We start from the raw sequence: 21,952 nt of genomic DNA, 5'->3' as shown, positions 1-21,952 counted from the left end.
ACAACTTAAGGGTGAGCCCCCTTTTCAATCCCCCCCAAAAACATTGTAAAACTTCAACATTTCAACAGTAATGGTAACAAGCATATAAAAGTTTAACGTTACGTGCGTTCCCGGGGCCTCCCGCGAGAGTTTACGTCGTTGCTTAGTCCAGAGGGGTGCCCCGCCAGCGGTGGCACCCCAACGACAGATATTACTTCTTCGGAACTCTGCGGGGGCCAACGTCTCGTTCTTCACCGGTAGTGGCCGGGTCGTACACATTTCAACTCCCTTGCTCCTTGTCAGGCGTGTTGTTGGCACGTCTATATTTCCTCGATCCCTTCACCCTCTTGCGCCTGGGGCCCTGGAGCTCCCACTGTGGTCCCAGCTGCTCATTGTCACCTCCTTCGTTGCCCTTCGAGTCTGTGCCAAGGAAGTCAGCGATGCAGTCTTTGATTTCGTCCTCAGAGCGTAGCACGATTTTTCTGCTCCCGTGCTCAAAGGTGAGCGCGAAAGGGTAGCCCCACCTATATCGTGTACCTCGGTCCTTGAGCCATTTCGTCAGGGGGCTGCAGAGGCGTCTGAGTGCCAATGTTAGTGACGATAAATCTTGAAAGATCGTGATTTGGGCGCCCCCCATTGTGAGTGGGCCTCCGGATCTGGCCTTCTCCAGAATCCTGGTCCTGTCTTGATAGCGATGGAATTTGGCTAGGACGGAACGCGGGCCGCCGGGCGGTCCGCCAGCTTTATGTATGCGTTCGGTCATGGGCTCATCAATTTCCTCATCAGCGGTGAGTATTTTTATGATATCATATATGGTATCTCTGAGGTCTTTTCCAGTTTCTCCTTCGCGCTCTGGGTTACCGAAAAAGCTGAGATTGTTCCTCCTCTCCCTATTTTCTAAGTCATCCATCTTGAGCCGCGCATCAACCTCTCTTTTTTCAATGTTACGAATCCGTACATCCATCTGAGTTTCGAGGGTATCGATCGACGTTTGATTATTTTCCACACATTCCAGCCGTTCCTCAAATCTGTCCATCCTCTGGGTAATTTTATCGATTTTACCGCCAAGGTTGGCTCCCATGTTTTTTATCTCATTCAGTAATGTGGTAATGTCTCCTTTGGTGGCGGCAGCACTCTCCTCCGATGAGTCCGTGGACATGTTTGCCGCAGGCCTACGTGGCGGGGGGAGAGGATGGTAGGCAAATCTGGCTAGTTTGTGAAGTGGGTCCATACAGTACGACCCGGGTAAGAGGAGGCACACGCCCCTGAGTAGGGGGCCCTACCCTCTATGGAGACATGCAGGAATGCAGGTTCAAGGCTGTCTTCTATTTTCGGTATCTGGGTTGACGTGGAGCCATCGAAGGTTTAGGTGACCAGTCTATGAGGCGTAGCACGATGGCGGCCGTTCGTTATCTAGGGGGTCGGGCGCTTCACCTTGGGTCCCACGCCACCTCTTTATCCCCACGTGGCCTGGTCAGGGTCAGGGCCACCTCGGGCGATGTGCGTCTATGCCGGGCGCTCATAGGTGGGGGGGTCCGGTTCAATCCACCGAGTGACGGGCTTCGGGACTGCGAGGAGCCTTGAACTCCACCGGCTGTGTAGGCCAAACTCAGCTCGGGGTGCGGCCTACTTCCTTGGCAGGTCCTTCTGTTTTTCCACAGGCCAGGAGTGGGGGTCCGCGCCGGGGAGTCAGCGGGGGCACTCCAACACTAAGGGCCGCGGCTTGGGCGAGGAGTCCAGAAGTCGAGTGTTCTCCTCTGGGTAGGCCTGCCTTCCAGCGCGGCTGCGTCGGGTCGACTAGTTTCGTTTTCTGGCTTCCGATGGGGTGAAAACTTCGGATGGGGTTTTCCTGGGCATCCCAGCCCCGATTTCGTTCGGGTTTTTTCCTGCTCCGTGGGGAAGTGTTCCGACGCCTTATTCACGGGTTTGTCGCCGTGGGGGGGGGGTTGCGACGTGGGGGCTCAAGTCACTTCGCGGACCATCGACGACGGAGCTCACACGGGGTAGGCGATCATCCGTGCGCCCCCTGGTGGCCAGTCGCATGAACAGTTTTTAAGAGGCAATTCACATACATTCACAGCCCTTTATAAAATACATTTATCATAAAAAAAATCAAATCGAGCTATCATAGAAGTGAAAATGTTGATGCAACATTACTATCTGTGAGTTACCAGCTTAAAACATTGTTTTTTCTTCATAATAGTTGGCTATAAGAAGGTAGATTCTGATTAGGTGCAAACCTGATTGCAATGTCCTACAAATCACATCTATCATAAATTCAGAGACCACAACGTTGCCACAATTTACTTACCAACAAGCGCATTCATTGCTCATAAACACATAAATTAGCAGTGCATTATGAAGTGAGGACAGACAGTCTGTGTAACATTTTATTTGCACTTTACAATTGCAAGTAGTTTAAAAATAACATCTTATGGTTTACAGCTCATTAGCGCCAAGAAAATTAATTTACCATTGAGCTCTATACAACTGTCATAGCTCACTTAATCTCAAAATGTCCATCAATATGTATATGACTTCTTAAACAACTGTTTTGGTAAAAACGTTCTGACCCCTTTATGTATGACGGGTGACTGTGTTTTTACAAATTCTATTTTCAGTAGTTTTAGCATTAAACATTTTAAGATGTACATGTTCACTATATATCCGTCAAATTACTTTATTTGCAAGGCTAGTCAAACAATTTCACCAAAATGAACACATTGGGTACAATGAATGCTACACAAGATACATTTTATAGTCTTGGTATTCCAAGTAGGTTTCAGAGTCTGATTATGTCTCCTCCTTTCTCCACTTCCTCATTCCTCCTTCCTTCCAATCCTGTGAATCCGCTAGCTGCTCTTTGTCTCACTTTCCCTCCTCATTTTGAAGAAATGATTTAAAGTGTAGTTTGGGCCAGACTGCCCAGGAAACCACACATACAGAAACACACCTCTTCATAGATGTTTGTCTAAGGACATTGTACTTTCAACACCATTGCATTTGTGTGCGATCTGGGCTATTATGTAATGGTTACTTGGCAGACTTCAAACCATTTTAGTGATTAAAAGTGAAAGTGCTCAGATGCCATTGTACCCCTTGCTTGGACATCAAATAATATACAATTGGAAGTGTAGGTTCCAGAAGCAATCAGCCATATCCCTAAACCCCTCACCAACAAAGAGAAGAGTGGATTTGAAATGGAACAATATAGGTCATCAGTTATATATAATAACAGAGAAGTCTTAAACATCTATTATCGGACTCCCTCTTACCAGTTTGAAAACAAGATGTGCACTCTTCCAGAGTTTGCATTTCCCTGTGGACCATCGCCCGCAGGACCTTAATGACTACTGTTCTATGCAAAACAGGTAGGACTTGCTTAAGCTAATTTACTATCTACTATTAACTATCCTTATCCTAAAATAGTAGTTAGACTTTCAATATGACTTCACCTCTCAGAATAGGAGTCACAATATTGTTTATTGCACCAATGTAAAGCATTACTGTAATCTCAAATGTAGCGGGAAGATGCAGAAAATTGTAGTTTAATTATGTTTAAGAGCCTTCCTGGTGTCATTTTCTTTGTCATGAAAAAAGGAACGGCTTGTTTTAGCATTATTCAAGTATTTGAGCAATACAATTCATGAATTGGTTTTAAAGATACCCTTGAGTGACTAGCTAAATACGTTTGTTCCATTTTATATGATATCTGCAACGAGTGACAGTCATGTCAGTAGGACTTTTGGTTATATATAAACACACATCATCATCATACTGTTTCCTGTGCTTGAGCTGAAGCATGTTAATGTGAGATACTAAAAAATGTTGCTTTAACAATCCAAAAATATATTACAATTTTAGGGTTACCGGTAAAACCTATTGGAATTTGTACATTGATGTTTGTCAATATATAACTTGGAAGAATGTAACATAATATTGGAAGATAAATACAAATTCAATTTTATGTTCTGTTCGTAAAGGTCATGTTTTATTTTTATGTATTATTAATGCAAAGATAACTATTTTGAACATGAGCTACATAGGCAAATATGGTTTCCTCGAGAGCACAAAGTACATACCATTAAAACAATCATTTAGAATGTAAAAGAGGTTGAGCTGTCTCTTTGGAAGAATTTGACTTTTAGTGCCTAAAGAATAGATATTGCAGAAATAAGTGGTATATGTTCCACCAACTTAAATTATGTTAGGATAAAGTAGACTATCACCTATATAGTTTTTCTGTTCCATATCCATCTGCCTCGTTTCCAATGCATTTGTAAACAGAGGATGTTTCTAAATTTTTCTTATTTTCATGCCATCTAATAAAATGTATTTTTCTTCTGTTTTTCAAGCCTCTTTTTCTCTTTATGACTTAGTTTCTTTTTCTCGGTTTAATTACAGTTTGAGAGCTGAAGGCACATTATGAAGTTACATCCACATAGTTGAAGGTTATTTTTACATCGCTAGGTATAGTATATATTATATACATTTTCTGTACATACAGAGCAATTTGTCATTTATCCACCCTGTCCAGCCTCAATAGTTTGAAACTCTTCTGAAATGGCAGCACCTCCTGTTGTATGACCATTGCATGCCGTAGTCATGGACACAACTAACCTATGAACAATGGCATTTTCATTACAAATACAGAGGCCAAGAAAGGAGTGACACATTGCATATGACCTTCAGAGGAAAAACAAGAGCAATGGTATAAAACACATCAAGTCAAATTTGACCAAACTTCTCCAAAACAAAAAGAATTGCACGTCCACCATTACACACCAATTGAAAAGGGGGAAGCCTATCCGAAGAACACACTGTTTACTACAAAAGAGGTGAACCTCCTCACAAAAATGTTGGAGAACGCAATTGCGCATTGTGCCTCTTTAATAAAAAACACATTTAATATGGGGAATACAATTCTCTAAAAATACTTCATTCCCCATCTGAAAAAAACAATCACTTCACTAGAATATGCTTACAAAAATGATACCCACAAATGCTACTTTTGTCACAAAATCCATGATACCAAAATCACTTAAAAACAAACTACTCTAAACATTTTAAAAAAATGAAAATATCAAACAGCAAAAAGACATGGTTAAACAGGCTGTTTTAAAGTAGCAAAATACATTATAAAAATTCAAAGCTTTCTGCTTTGGATCAATGACTTACCAATGGAACTGTACAATACACCACTGTATTCCATCCCACTATTCAAAGTATAAGTGAAATTATAAAAGAAAACAAGAGGTAAAAATGCAAGGACAAATTACAACAACTAAGTTTGTGTGTCTTACTAATAAAATCATAATGTCTCCAGTTTATGGGGAAGAAAATGCTAGGGAAAACTATTAACAAATTATTTTAATGATATGGGCTCCATTATCAAAGAATTTGGAAACAAAGGCAAAAAGCCCTCTAATAGACACAATATGGAGGTTCTGTTTTCTCAAAAGGGATATGCTTATTGGGTGTAGTTACCACAATCACCCACCTTTTACATACAGGCAGGGTCTGTGGAAGATAGGAAGATATCATGCTTCTCTAAGCAAAAGGTTGGCTCTGAACTCTTGTGCACAGGTCTTAAAAGGATAGTCCTCAATATTTCACTAGATTGTGGAATATGCAATTCTGCTTTTATGAAAGGAGCAGAAACACATAGGAGCACATTTTCGTATGTGGCGTAACGTGAATGAAAGGTGTAAAAACCCTAAGTAAGGCTTTAACGCCTTCCAGTCATGCCAATAATTCAATCATTTGTATGCCGGAGAGGAGGGGTGGAACACAACTTGTGTTTCTGCTGCCTTCCTTCCTCTCCATAATACAAATGCTCCAGGATTTGAGCCAGCATGGATTTTCATGATGGCTCAAATGCTGGAGATCCCTGCTTTACGGACTAGCATAAGGCAAACTAACCCCAGTGTGTACAATTGCAACGAAACGCTGCCCATCATGCTTGCAGTATTTATGTATAATTGTGAACACTGCTTATCATGGTAAGCAGTGTTCACAATAAAAGCATTTATTTGGATATGTGTAAAGTGCTCTAAACCTGAGGGCATCAAGACGCTACTTGCATTACAAGTTACAGAGAACATCCTTCAACAACAAGAAAACGGAGGGGAAGTATGTGGGGGCCTATATAGTAGGTAAGTAGGCAGTGGCCCAAGTGTAGGGAATTTCTTAAGTGAAGACCCATGCTTTCAACAGTTTGCGGAAGGACCAGCAACAATGCTCAGATCTCAGGGCTGGTGGTAGAGTGTTCCACAGTCTTGCTGCAACGAACGGGAAGCTGGAGCCACCTGCTCTGGCTCATCAGAATCTTGGAGTGATGAGACGGTGAGTGTAGGCAGATCTGGTTGGTCTCAGTGACTGGGCTTTTTAGAATTTCTCTGCAAGTTAAGGGGGCCGGAATTTGAGAGACACTTATGGGCAATTGCAAGAGTTTGGAATGTGATACGTTCTTGTATTGGGAGCCAGTGGGCAGCTTTTCTGACCTGTGGGATATGTTCTCGGCTCAGAATGTTTAGGGCGGTATGGAGTGCATTGTTCTGGATAACTTGTATTTTGTGGATAGCCCGTGTAGAGGTGTCTACAAAGAGAGCATTGCAGTAGTCTAATTTGGTGCCGATGACATCTCGGGCGATGCTAAGGCAGATGTTGGCAGATAAGAAGGACCTGCAGGAATGTATCATTGTGGTGGTATGGGCAGCAGAAGATGCAATAGCATTGACATGACATGTTAGTGAGAGGGAGGTATCAAGGTGAACTCCCAAGGACTTGACTGTTGGGGAGACTAGTAACGTGATGCCATCCATGGTGAAGGATTGATAAAGGTGGTTAAGGTTTTTAAGCACTGCTGGGGAACCCATGAGGAGAATTTCAGTTTTTCCATTGTTAGGAGAAAGTCGGCAGGAGGCTATCCAAGCCTGAATGGTGTGGTAAACTGCGAGCAGCATGGAGGAGTTGTTTACATAGTTGCCTGAGAAGGGGGGGGGTGTGCATGTCGTCAGCATAGTTTGTGCAGGAGATGTCGTGATTGTCTAAGAGGTCAAATAGTGGGTTTGTAAAAATGTTGTCGAGCGTAGGCGGGACGCAAGAGCCTTGTAGGACACCACAAGAGATTGGTGAGGGTGGGGGAATTGGCATTTTTGGCAAAGAATCTGATGGTTCTTTCGGCTAAGAAGGAGGTGATCCATCTAGTTGCTTTGGGTGAGAATTTAGCCACAGAGGTCTGGTGCTGGAAAAGGATCTTGCGCTCTACAACATCAAATGCTGGCAAAAGATCTAGTAGTAGTAGGAGTGCAGGTTTCAGTGAGTCTTTGATCTCATTTAGTTCTTTTTTCAGCTCTAGTAAGGCTGATTCCGTACTCTGACCAGGGCGGAGGCCTAATTGACGGGTTCCTAGGATGCAGTTAGACTCCAGGTATTGTTGGATTTGGAGGTAAGCTGCTCGGTCCAGGATCTTTAAGAGGAAGGGGACTGTGGTGATGGGCTGGTAGTTAGTAGGTACAGTGGGGTCCAAGGATGTTTTCTAGAGCAGCGGGAGAACCCAAGCTTCCTTAGGGCTGGTGGGAACCATGCATGAAGAGAAGGATGCGTTAATTAACTTTGTGATAAACGATGTAAGGGCTTTTGAACAGTCCTTGATGATTGTCGCTGGGCAGGCATCGCCTTTGCACCTAGACGGTTTCAGGCCTTTCAGAATGGAGGTGACTTCTGCTTCAGTGACAGGTTTGAAGCAAAATGGTGAAAGGTCTTGCAAAGTGGCGGGCAGCAGATCAATAAAGGGGGGTTGTGTGTTGGAACTGATGGTGGCTTGTTTTAGTTGGATTTCTTTGTAAAGAGTGGCGACTTTGTAGAGGAGGGCTGTCTGGATATTGGTACACCAAGCCTCGTCCTTGGTAAAAATGAATTCCAGTTCTCTGAGCATAGTAAAGAGCTCACAAGTGTAGGATTTGCCATTCACAATTCTGGTGTTGTAAGCTGTGGTTTTTGCTAATAGTATAGCCTGTTGGTACTCTTTGGCAGCAGTGTTAAAGTGGGATTTGTGGGCCTCTAAATGTGTTCTGCTACATATAGCTACAGCCTCACGTTTTTTAGAACAGAGAGCTTGGAGTTGTGGGTTGAACAACGAATTTCGGTGAGTGGTGTGTTTAGTTTTGCATGGTGCAAGTGGGGTGAGAGTATCAACTTCATTGGTGATTGTTTCAGAGTATAGATCTACTAGAGCGGCCGGGTTGGTGCTTTGTGGTGATGCCGATTGTAGATTGCCTATCAGCTGAAGAATTCTGGCTTTTGTTAAGTTTCTCGAGCTCTTGGCAATGATAGGTGGTAGAGGTGGGCTGGTACGTGTGGGCAGGTGGCCGGTTGGGATAGCGTATGATATGACGTGGTGGTCCGTCCAAGGGTAGGGCAAGTTGGAGAGGATGAAGACTTGACAGTTGAGGTCTGCTATCCAGTATAGGGTGCGGCCTTTGGCGTAGGTAGGTGTTGTTATAGACTGAATAAAACCTAAGGTGTTGAGGGGGTTGGCTACTGATGTAGCATTTGTGTCTTCCTTGTCATAGAGACCTATGTTAAGGTCACTCAATAGGATAGTTTACAAGGTGGGTTTGATGTTACAGCTAAGACTATGCTGGAGATCCTCTTTGAAGGATAGGAGTGGGCCTGCAGGGCGATAAATGATGTACATGAAGATAGTGGATGCGTGGGATAAAGGTAGCTTGAATGAGAGTATGTCACATTTAGGTATCTGAGTCTTGCTAACCTGTCTTACTGGGAGAGTATCTTTCACAATCAGTGCTACACCCCCTCCTCTAGAGTTGAGTCTGTCGCTACGATGGATGGCAAAACCTGGTGGAATTGCAATAGATAGGGCTGGGCCAGAGGCGTCATGTAGCCAAGTTTCATATATAGCTAGGAAGTCCAGATTGTTATTAAAGATGAGGTCTTGGGTGTCCACGGGGTGAGCTTGGATGGATCTGACACTGACTAGGGCACAATTCAGTGGACGGGGAGGTAGGTTGGGTAGGGTGATGTTGGTCATGCTAAAGGTCGAGCAGCTGGGTGAACCTTTCAGTGCGCAGGGCAATGAAATAGTGAGAAACGGCAGGCAGGCTAGTTTAATTGCAATTGTGACTGCCAAATTAAACATAAACACTGCCTGGCATGCAAGCATTATAGGCAGCATTTACTCACTTTGTACAGTGGAGTTCAGGCCAAAAGGCTCCTTTTGCCCTACACTTTTGTACTTTGCCGTGCAAATGATGAACATTCGGTGGCGAGGAGCTGCTTACGTTGCAGTGCTAACATAACGGCACGCTTCCGTCAAATCACGTTTTTGAGCAAAATTAGTTCCATAATGTACCATTTTCATGTTGTAAATGAAACAAACTTGCTCAGAAGATCGAGAATCTGTAGAAGATGAATAGATGGTGTAACCCCTGGATCTTTCAATTAAAAACAAGGAAAATCTGTGTCCAATGGGGTTGATGGTGGCATTTTTGAAAAGTGCCTTCACTGACCTGACTCATTCCAAATACATGTTTTGTCCAGAGAATATTTAGCTTAGCCATCCTTTTAGTTGGGGACAACAATTTTTCTAGAACATATTTGTTGTAGAGTAGAAAGAGTAGAAAGAGATGTCAATTAGGCACATTTTTCCAAGAACAGCAAAAGATATGGCCAAGTCTAGATTACAGAAGGTTAAGGAATGGGTAGACTCCAAGAAGAAGAAATGAAGAATGTGAAATGTAATGCTAAATTTATGGTATATTAAATTACTTCTAAATATGGGATAAAGGGAGACCAAGTTAAAAAATATGAGGCAAGATAAGGTAGACATACTATTATCATACACAACTAAGGGAGTTGCAGAATGGACTGTTAATGAAATCTTGGATATTGAAAGAAATAGTGTGCAGCCGTAGAGCAAAAAATATGGCTTTTTGAACAACACCTGACCAAGGGCTAATATTGATGCACAGACCTTAAGTACTGCGCTAATGTTAAAAGATGCCAGCCCCAATGATGGCTACCCACACTCTGTACAGCGCTCCGCTGCTGTCGAGCTAGGTCAGTGTTTTAATCAATACAATAAAAATAAATAAATAAAAGGGAAGTAGCAGTTTTAGTCAAACCTTTTGAAGGCAAGATGGTTGATAGTCATATTAAAACCAGAATCACAGGGAAATTGCAGGAGTGGGGGTCGAGTAGCCACTTTCTACCGCTTCAGCCAGGACGATCTGAGTCACGACTCTGCAGGAATGAGTGCAGCTCGCAAGCCTCTTGTGTGTTTGGGGGTGACTTAACTTGACACTAGATATGGCCAAACACAGATCATATAGACAAGACCTCAAGGCCGCCCCCATGTAGAAATCTGGGCAAGTCCTGAAAAATATGATGGAAGAGTTAGGACTGATAGATGTATGGCAATCCTTAAACATGGATACTGCTCAATACTCATTCATGTAAATGGATCCCAGGAAGTCTTCAGACCATTAAGCCTTGAGTTGCCCCTGTGTAGGGAGTTCTCCGTCCCAGGGAGCTCTTCCTCCCAAAAGAAAATGATAGATGGACTAATGATAAGACACTTCACTTAGACCAAGATCAAGATTTTCCAGTATTTCTTGAGAAGCACGTTAAGGAGATAACTCTCTGGGATGGGTTAATGGCTTTTTTCACGAATCAGGTCAACCTCTTTTCAGAAATAGAAACAGAATTGAAAGGATTGGAAACATGGAACGATATTGGAAATGCAGAGGCAAATCACGCAGAGGCAATTATAATGACTAAGGGGAAAATTGGAGGACTTGCTTGGAAGGAACAGCAATGCAATATACAAGGGACTACCCCCAGGGTATTAAATAGTCAGGAAGAATGCAGTTGCTATATAGTTAAGAACAAGTCTTGGTTTGCTAATTAAATGAAGAAGAAAGGTAATAAGGATACTGTAAGCTAACTACAAGCTTGTGCATTTGGGGAATATGTAGCAAATGAGCTAATAAATGATGATTCAATATATTAAATGCAAGACTATCAGTAAGCGAGAAAGGATCATATTACAGGCTTCTTAATAAATAATAGCGTGATAAAAATCTGATGCTGCTGGGTGAGGTGACCTATGTCAAAATAAAAGAAGTAATGAGGAAGATGAAGAATGGGAAGGTCTCTGCAACAGTGGGATCCTGGAAGAGTTCTATAAAAAATGCATTAAGAGCATCTCTCCTATTTTGGTGGAAATCTTTCACGAAAAAGATTCCAAAGACCTGGGACGAGGCAGTGATAACTACCTTGCTACCTCAGAGGTGCCGTACAGGGTGTCTTGGGGGTTGCTGTGGACCGTGTTAGAAACACAATCAGTTCAGTGAAACCTTTTTAGGAACTCTCAAGTTGCTATTTCAACAAACCGCATTAGAGTTGCTGGTGAATTAAGGGCTCTTCCTGGATTACCCAATATAAAGGGACACTCATCTTCAGTGTTCTTTCCTGCATTATATTCCCTTCATATGAAGCACCTTGTAGAAAATATAGGAAATGGAAGATCTTAAGTTGTTTTCTGATAGGGCTTTTGGGGTAAAATTCCTTTCATATCTAGATGATCTCTTGTTACTGCCACTAAATTATGGGAAAGAGAAGGTAATGTGGTATAATATTTTTATAGAATTCAGCTGGACCTTAAGGTACAAACTACATTTAACCAAAATAGGTAAAGGTGGCAAAGAATAGAACAGGATCTTCAAGGAGAATTATAATATTAGACTTCAATGCAAAGGGAGTATAAACAACGTGGCAAAGGAAAATTATCTGTTATGCGTAGGATACGACTAGCTAAAATGGTAACACACCCCACCACTTTATATACTGCCCTCATTTTTAAAATCATTGTTAAGTGAAACGTCCTGATTACAAGTTTGGTGGTATTTTGGCAGTAAATCCGCTGAAATACCACCAAATGAATTTACTGTTACCGCCACTTGGTCCGGCAGAATTACCACCAGATTACAAGTGGTGGCAGGCCGTGTTAGTCCCCAATTATTTGAATCCATAGGACTCCATGGGGATTTCGGCAGCAATTCCGCCGGCGATAATTCTGCCGATTTGGCTGTTTTTGGGGGGTAAGTCTGAGGAATTACCTCCAGCATTTCTGAAGGTTTTTCCTCCACCTTACCTCCAAACCTGTAGTTCCGCGGTGCGGTAAGGTAAACAAATACCTCTGTTACCACTGCATTACCACCATTTATGGCCACACATCGAACTCGTAACGTGACCCAAAGAACATTTTGTTGAAAATAAAAAATGTGAGGACCGCTTTGAAATCCATGGTTAAAATATGAGAGCAAGGAGAGCTGCACTGAGTAGATTTCAGGGCCAACTATCAAGTAGTGATGCTTAGAAACATGAATATATTGATGCTCAGTATGGCCCAGTTCTTAGGAGACTATCGGGGGCAACAATCTTCCTCTGACTTTTAAGACATTTTGCCTTCAAATGTGCATAAAGTGCCGCTATTAAGAGAGAAAAAAGGGAGACAATCAGGAGTCTCCGAAAGTATGAATTGATTTGAAATTATAATGAAAAGTAGGATTATTCAGCCTCAAATGGGACAATCTATGCTCCCGGTCAGTGTTTTAAGAAATCAACAAACAAGGGAAAATGGAGATACATATTAATAGACTGGAGAACTTAAGGAAGCAAGAAGCGATTATTAGCCTTGAGGAATTGATTTGCCCGTCAAAAGTATCCCTGTTTCAGAGCATAAAATGACAAGCTTTTATTAAGGAAGGCTGGGGTTCAGAGAAAAAAAGCACATAGGATTAAAGGCTAGTAGGGATAACAGTTCTAGAAATCAGAGGGAACTACATCTCTAAATATTATTGCATTCTCAGGGAGACAAAGATTGGGGCAACAGAGAAGGTATTGTCAGCCCGGAATGCTGAAACGAAATGTGCCAGTACTTTGTTCCCATCAGAGCCATTGCAAAGATGCTTTTTAATTTGAAATTAAATACATAAAATATTCTACATTTTGTATGGAGCAAATTCCTACCTTTCTTGTTTAGAAGGACATATTAATAAAAATACAAGTCCCTGCTTACACTGAGGATCCTTATCAACAATGAGCTACCATATCACTATCATGCAGAATGCAGCCATCTCCACCTACACTTCACAAAAAACGAAAACCTCTTCGAAGCCTTGGAAATGTGAAGGCCTGTCCTTGACAGGAAGCAAAACAGAACTTTTATTCATTGATACGAAACACAGCCCTAAACACCATACAAGTCAACGTCACCATTCATCTTGATTTAGCCTTTTAACACCTGCATCACAGAAAAGGCTTAGGATTTACCTTCACCTCTATAATAACAGTCCATTGCCACGTCCATTGTGTGCATCTCAACATCCCTTCCTCCTACTTATACTAATAAGAAGTACAAAAGCCCTGCCCCAAATTCCTGAAATATCAGCCAGTAACAGGGTGAATCACTTCCAAGGCCGGACTCGGCTACACAAACTCTCTCTATATCAGCCTGCCCAAATATTACATTTCCAAACTCCAAAAGGTCCATAGCATAGTTGCAAATCCTTTGTATGGAAAAGGGGATGGGACTCAATAACACAAACTCTGAAATCTGTATACTTTCTTCGAGGAAATGCACCTATCACTGTCTTTCCTGCAAATGCCTCCAATGAAAGGACCACAAAATGTCACACCCTTCACACTATTTTAGAACAATCTTCTCCAGTTCCCACAAAATCTGTAAGCTCCCAAATAACCATGTATAATCAAGCAAACCAACTAGAATATTGATTGTCTTTACTGATCCTTCTGTCCCATTAGTCTCAAACTGAGGCACACATGATTGTGGGAGCTAATTTAATGACTGTGCACTGTGTTCCTGATAGTTTTGACCAATGTCACTGGCACTGTTATTTTGTTTACACACATTTAACACAAATAACATCCCATTGGACTATTCAAACAATTTATTGTTAAACAACTCAAAAAACTACAATTTGAGAGTATGGACAACTCATTCTTGATACATGGACCAATGTTTGCCCCAGTCCAACCCAGCATCACAACACCTCCTCCTTAAAGGAAGAGCTTTGAGATGATTCAATTTGTAAAGCTTGCTATACAAGTCTATTGCAGGCACTTGAAGAAGAAACAGATGAAAACAAAACATGCATGTACATATGAACAAACGTGCAATCAGAAATCAGTTTCATTTGGAGATGCTTACAACAGTTGTAAAAAACACAAAACATGTAAACAGCACTTAAAAACAAATACATAATGCTCCAAAGTACATCTCACAATTCAGGCATTCGCAAAAATCGTGCAAAAAAAGAAGGAATACACATACACAACTATCAACCATTCTTAGTAGATAAACAAGACACGCAATTCAGTCAAGCAAACACCACTGAGAAAACACAACGATCTGTGGAAACAAAATATACAAATGGAAGTTGGCATTTTAACAGTTTTCGGGCAACTTAGCTATACCACGATAACACAGAAATATCTGGACATGTGCACAAAATTAACATTACACTAAAAAAGGACAGAGCATTAGCGTAAAACATTTCTTTTAAGAGAATTAAAATGTTCTTCCTGCAAGAAATGTCCACAAACTCTGGAAATCCAAACAGTTAATTTAAACAGACAAACAGTCTGTTCAAATGAACTACATCCCAAATATAAATGGAGTGAATACAAAATACACATCAAACATTACACCTACACTACACCACTACTTCATAGCAGACACTATATGTAATGGGTAGCTTATATCGATACTATAGGTAATGAGTCTTGTGAACTGGTGTGCGAGATAACATTTCCTTTGACTTTGTTTATATTTTGGATACAGAATTTAGGTACCCAGAAAAGAAAAAAGCTGTAAATGTTTAAGCGGGAGATGTGAGTGCAGTGCAGATGCTGCACAACCACCTATTATATGCTTGCAGATTACTAATGACCTGTGACTGGGAAAGGCAGGGACAAAGTCATGTCAGGAGAAGCATAAACAAATGCTTGCTAGAACATGGCTGCCAAAAGTCCAAGTTCTAGCTTCAACTTTTATGGATGTTTCTTGGTGCCCATTAAAATTATTAAAGGATAAGCATTCATAAGAGCATGCATCTAATAATCACATTTTTTTCTTAATCATAGATTTTGAAGTAGGGTTGCTATTTTTTTAACCATGTATGTATGTGTTCAGCTATAAACCCCAAGCTGCGATGAACTCTTGTTACTTATGTATAGCCATGATTTGCAATTATTTTAATTTATTAGTTTAGGACCTTGAAATATGTCTCAAAAGAATTGGGTTATGGTAATGGCTGTTATTTACAGAGAGCAAAGCACACAAATGAATAAGTTAAAAAAAACACTATGCTCATAACAAGAACCTCCCAAGGTTTTTTTTTATATAACCTCTGCAATTTTTTCAGAAAAAGAGATCACTCTTAAAAGTTGTATCATCGAGAAAAATCTCTCAAATTTTTTTATATTAGAATTGTGTGTATCAGAACATAGAGGCACAATTCAAAAAGGACTCAGGCGTCAGAATGGTTTGCTGAACCAAAACAGAACAAACAAAAGAAGTATATATGTTTACAACACACAATACCAAAACATTTTTTGGGGCAATATCCAAATAGTGTGCATGCAACAAACCCAACCTCTATGAGGGTTTGTCAAAGATTCACAAATAGATAGTGTACAACTTCAGAACAGGATTTTTAAAACGACGTAAACAATTATAAAGACACAAAAAGAATGTGCTTGTGTGGACAGCAATTGATGTGCTGTAGTTTCAGGGAAGTAGTGCGTCTACAGCAGGTGTTTCGGCCGTTTTGAGGTGGGCTATATGAGCCTCATCTTTAACACGGCCTTCATCAGGACGGAGTTCTGTGTAAAATGACGTCTGTGCTATGGGATAATTTCGTCCAGTGTGGTGTCAAAGCAAAGATGATCAACCACGGGATGCACGGCTGAGCGGCTGTACAAAAAGCAGCCCGTCTGCAGCGGAGTGCGTGCAGGGTCTCCTCTAGCTGCTGAGTCACTGAAGAGAGTACGGAGACCTGGCTGCAAAGCGTTAGTTGCGAGACCCTGAATGCACTCCGCTGCAGACGGGCTGCTTTTTGTACAGCCGCTCAGCCGTGCATCCCGTGGTTGATCATCTTTGGCTTTGACACCACAATGGACCTCTTGACCCAGATACCTCCGGTGAGAGGATTACCCAGAGACCAGCCAATGCGGCTAGCGGATCTCTATTACAGTGCCTGTGAAATTATCCCATAGCACAGACGTCATTTTACACAGAACTCCGTCCTGATGAAGGCCGTGTTAAAGATGAGGCTCATCTAGCCCACCTCAAAACGGCCGAAACACCTGGTGCAGACGCACTACTTCCCTGAAACTACAGCACATCAATTGCTGTCCACACAAGCAAATTCTTTTTGTGTCTTTACAATTGTTTACGTCGTTTTAAAAATCTTGTTCTGAAGTTGTACACTATCTATTTGTGAATTTTTGACAAACCCTCATAGAGGTTGGGTTTGTTACATGCACACTATTTGGATATTGCCCCAAAAAATGTTTTGGTATTGTGTGTTGTAAACATATATACTTCTTTTGTTTGTTCTGTTTTGGTTCAGCAAACCATTCTGACGCCTGAGTCCTTTTTGAATTGTGCCTCTATGTTCTGATTCACACAATTCTAATATAAAAAAATCAGAGATTTTTCTCGATGATACAACTTTAAAGAGTGATCTCTTTTTCTGAAAAAACTGCAGAGGTTATATAAAAAAAAACCTTGGGAGGTTATTGTTATGAGCATAGTGTTTTTTTGAACCTATTCATTTGTGTGCTTTGCTTTCTAGTTAACCCTCCTGGGTAGAATAGGTTCCATACCAGGAGCCCTAATTTTTTGATTCTGTTATTTACAGAGTTCTGAAATGCCCAAAGTGTGACAACAAGTGCTATTTAACTTATAACTTATAATTACATTATTACTTGTTTCGGAATGGACGGTGTTGCTATTACCATAATTCAGTACAGTTAAATGTACCCAAAATGTATCCTAGCGCAGGTCTACAATTAGTTTGATTTTTACTACTATGGTTGTACTCCTTGCAGATTATTTTTTGACTAATTGGTTCGGCCATAAATGTATGAAAAGTGGTCAGCCTTCTAGTAAATAAAGGTTGCCTTCACATATCTGCAATATCAATACTCCATCACAATATAGTTGGGATTTCTTTTAGCAAGAAGGCACTAAATGTGTATGCTTATTTTTCTGTGTCTCAAGACAGCAAGATATGAACAGCTGTCTACCCCGTGTTGTAGCGTGTATCAGCAGAAAATGCCACATAGAGGAGACCTATTGCTGTGCTATCTGACCACAAGGTGGCCTGTGAGATATACTTGGGCTCATTACGTGCCCGGTGGTATGAGATAAAATGCGGTAAAATGGCAGTAACGGAATGACTGCCACTTTCATGCCAGTTTTCCGAAGCTTGAATTTCCTGGTCAGAGTTGAAGTACCATATTCTACTCCAACAAGATCCACCACCTTACCTTTGAAGTCAATACTCCCCTTTTCTAGAATTACCCCTCATGGTAAATCTGCCTAAATCCCCATGGAGCCCCATCGACTCCAAATGTAGGGACAAACTCTGTCATTATCGGATCTACATGATCACTGTGCCACCCGTAATCCCGCAGACAAAAATGTCGGCTCCAATTACAGCAGGGGGCAGTGATCAGATAGATCACTTTTGCCCACATGCCCCGGCCCGCAATCCTCCAACCCACACCCCCCTTACCTTCACTGTGGCACACTTCTGTGTGTGCCGCCGACTGCCTTGTACCCCTGCAGCGCCAGTTTCTCCCACTTACATGGAGTGGTGCTGACGCCGATGTGTCATTTTCTTTTTTTCTTTCTTATCCGCCACTTAGAGTAATGGTAAGCGCAGGACACCCCTGAAACACCTGACTACCGTTACTGCGACCACACCACTGCAACCCCGCTCAGCTTCAGTGAAGTAATGGGAGTCGGAATACTGTGTAGGGGAAAGTCTCAGTAACTGCGTGGTCGCAGTTATTTTGGCGACATTTTCGTGTATTTCCGCCATTACCACACTCGTACTCCACAGGACTGTGTGACAGTAACAATAAGCAGTAATTCGGTCTGAATTACTGCCAAACTAGAAATGAGGCCCAAAGTATGGAAATCACTGGACACAAAGAATTTGTAGCAACTGATATACTTTGGTTTTTAAAAGTACACCCGTCGAAAATTAGCACTACATTTTAACTCTCTGCAAAATCCTTTTATTCCCATTTACCAAAATTAGGGTTTAAAATCATCCCACCTCAAAATCTTATTTGGAGCCATGCTTTGGGTGGAATCTGAGACAAGGTCAGTGATTTGAATGCTTAGTCTAATGTTAGGCCAAAAAGAAATTCTAACTACAGCTCTCCAAAGAATATTCCTGGTTAGTTCTGAAAATCGGCCACAACAACCCAACATAATGGATTTGAAGGATGGTGGCTCACCAAGTAATGGTAGCTCAATGTTCACCATTAAAAATAATATTTGTTCGATCCTATGAATGTAATCCGTCTGTGGGCTACCTTTTTCTAAATATACGATCAAGTGTGAGACTCCCTCTCTAAAGGAGTATTTATTTTACAGTTTATTATCAGCTGGTCTCAAAAGTCATATCGACTGCCTTTGCGATCGGTGCGTTTTATAGTTAGGACGGTTTTAGCTTTCTTTCTCATCAAGAGATTTCTGTTTGCTCAGAGAGCTTAGGTATCAAATGGTCAAAATCTATGGAAGTTTTGGCAGAGATGCTGTGATCAATGCAGAGGTTGTACAGCCACCTACTAAATAATGTGCATTGCCTTGCTTTGTACAAATGACTTTGTAATGAGAAAGGCAGAGGCATAGGCCTGTAAACAGATACATGAACGCAAATGCTTGCTAGAACAAGTTACAGGCAGACAAACAAAATCTCTAGTAACAACCTTACATGGATCATTTTTGACGGACATTAAGATGACTCAAGGACAATTTTGGGGAGGAAGGATAGCTTAAGGGCAACACCTTTGTCTTGAAAGCAAGTCAACGCAGCACAACACAGGTTTGAATCTGAATCCGGCGTCTAGAAACCACTCGTTGGTATTAAATGCGTTATAAAAGAACAATTATAATTATATAATTATAACATGCATTCATATGGGCATGCATAAGAATTACCAATGTGATTTTGCAAATTAGGGAATATTTTAAAGCATGTTTAAGCCCATTGCACATATATCTGCTCAAGCTCAATCATGCAAAGTGCATTGACGACTAACAAAAAGTAAATAAACTGTGGCTTATGCTGCCACTATTCATACAAATTCCTAGTACAAAATATGCATTTAAAGCACTACCATTTTCTTACGTGTAAAGGTTTACTGAATACATCTGCTTCAATTCCATCATTCTGAACTGCATCAATCACAACTAATGGCTCATGACTTATGGTGCACTCTGGTTCGGGGAGGAGGGTGGGGTTCTTTCCATAACTAATCAAGTTGGCTTTATGTATTTTTGTAACTGGAATGACTCCATCTCATCATCATATGGTGCAAACATCTCATCTTTAAATCCAAAATCTATCCAAAATCTATGCACTGCATTAAGGCAGGAGACAAACTACTTGTTTACCTAGGTATTACCTTGAGAAATCCCTTTTCTAGAGCGTACTTGAGTTCTTTTTATTCTATCCTTTGGAATCTTCAAACATTTTATTCATGGGAATGTCTATATGCACATCTTGTAGTCAAATCAGCATATGATTTTTTTTAAGGAATTGCCATTAATAAACAGCTAATGAACATTCAATTTGTGGAATTACTATTACTCACATGATCATTATTAGTTTAATTATTATTTCCAAACAACTATTTGTCCATCGTCCATGCACAATATTTACTTTCACCTTGTTTCTTCTTCACCTCCTTCTTCTGCTTCTTCTTCTTTAATGGAATTCATTTGTTCAATGCACTCATAAAACTCACTATGTGCTCTCATGTGTCTATTAAGGGATGTTTTCCAACCAAAGGTTTTGTCGCATTCAGTACATTGGTATGGTCTCGCCCCTGTGTGTGTTTTCTGGTGACATATAAGGTTACAACTCTGACTGAAGCTTCTACCACATTCGGCACATTCATAAGGTCTCTCTCCAGTATGTGTTCTGTTATGCGTGGACAGAGTTCTCTTGTCACTAAAGCGTTTGCCGCACAACGCACACTGATAAGGTCTGTAACCTGTATGTGTTCTCATGTGACATGTAAGATGCCCATTTGTAATGAACCATTTTTGGCATTCTCTACATTGAAAAGGCCTAAGTCCTGAATGAGATCTCTTGTGGCTAACGAGGTGTCCGCTTCTAGTGAAACATTTTAAGCACTCTGAACACTGGTAAGGTCGGTCTCCTTTATGCGATTTCTGGTGCGAAATAAGTAGTGAATTTGTAGTGAAGGATTTATTACATTCTGTACATGGAAAAGGCCGGTCTCCTGTATGTATTCTCTCGTGACAAATAAGTTTATTTTTCTGCGTAAACCCTTTCTCACAATAAGTACACTTAAAAGGTTTTTGCCCTCTATGTACTTTATTATGTTCTATAAGAGTGTGTCTGTCACTAAAGATTTGATCACATTTGGTACATGGGTGAGGTTTGTCTTTCATATGTGCCTTCTGATGGGAAAGAAGAATTGCCTTCTTACTGAAGGATTTGCCACACTCTGTGCATTTATACGGCTTAACTCCGGTGTGCGTTCTTTGGTGATAAACAAGGGCAATCTTCTGTATGAACGTTTTTTTACATTCTGCACACTGAAAGGGTCTCTCGCCAGTGTGTATCCTCTGATGTGTAATAAGATATTGTTTCCTAGTGAACTGCTTCTCACATTCTTTGCACTGATGAAGTTCTTCCCCTGTGTGTGATCGCTTATGTATGAGAAAAGCATGTTTCTCACTAAAGCTTTTATCGCAGTCAGTACATTGATGAAGTCTGGCTCCTGTATGTACTCTCTGATGACTAACAAGGTTTCCTTTCACAGAGAAGCATTTCTGACATTCAGGACACTGATAAGGCTTCTCCCCTGTATGTATTCTCAAGTGAAAAATAAGACCAATCTTCTGTGTGAAGCCTTTTTTACATTGTGGACATGTAAATGGTTTCGGCTTTGTGTTTGACGGAAAGTTTGCATTGCCTAGACTACTCTCACATTTGTTTTCTTCACCTGCACTCCCTTCTTGGGGAGGTTCTGGACTCAAGATGACATGTGCTGGATCAGTGATATGTTTCCATTCATTAGTTAACTCTTCTGCTTGGTCTTGCATACTTTTTGATCCCTTTTGGCTTTTAGAATTTAATCCATTTTCAGAGCTCTTGATTGCCTTCGCTTTATTTTGTAGTGAAGCTTTGCGTGACGTATTTTCAGCACATTCTATTGAACTTCCGTCTTTACTTTTATTTTTCCTTTTCCTGGTCCGGCCACCTGTTAAAAAAATAATTTATGCTGTAAGCAGAAGTGGGGTCAATGGAGATCGGTCCCAAACGTATGGTTCCATGTCTTACATAATAACACGCTTGTTACAATTCTGCTTATTGTGAAATAAAATAGTTACTCACCATAGTAACTACTATGCAAGTCCATAGTTCCCTTTCCTCCTTACTTATCGAGGGTCCATTCACAGAGGCAACCATGGCTGACACCACCTATACTGACTCAGTCGCCCCGCTTCACCTGCAAGTTCTTTTGCATCTGCATAGGCCATACCTGACAGATGGAAAAGTTTAGCGGCGATGGTCGGATGGTCGAATGGAGGAAAGAACACTAAGGACATGGATACAGTAGTCACTACTGTGTGTAACTTTGTTAT

General features: G+C 41.2%; 1 protein-coding gene across 5 annotated transcripts in view; it reads right to left on the bottom strand.

Moving 5' to 3' along the window:
* The window catches only part of LOC138582130 (oocyte zinc finger protein XlCOF6-like), a 371,424-nt gene that overhangs the window by 182,829 nt on the left and 166,643 nt on the right, over nucleotides 1–21,952 (bottom strand). The window contains exon 4 of one of the 5 annotated variants that reach the window (XM_069653136.1): nucleotides 16,860–21,567. The exons of the other annotated variants lie outside the window; for them this stretch is intronic. Coding sequence (XP_069509237.1) covers nucleotides 19,997–21,567 — 1,571 coding nt within the window. The 3' untranslated portion in view covers nucleotides 16,860–19,996. Of the gene's footprint in view, nucleotides 1–16,859; nucleotides 21,568–21,952 lie in introns of those variants that run through there. 5 annotated transcript variants of the gene reach the window in all.

The sequence above is a fragment of the Ambystoma mexicanum genome, chromosome 3q, assembly GCF_040938575.1.
Source record: "Ambystoma mexicanum isolate Mex_15411 chromosome 3q, UKY_AmexF1_1, whole genome shotgun sequence".
NCBI classification, from domain to species: domain Eukaryota; kingdom Metazoa; phylum Chordata; class Amphibia; order Caudata; family Ambystomatidae; genus Ambystoma; species Ambystoma mexicanum.
This window is presented reverse-complemented; position numbering and strand designations above follow the sequence as displayed.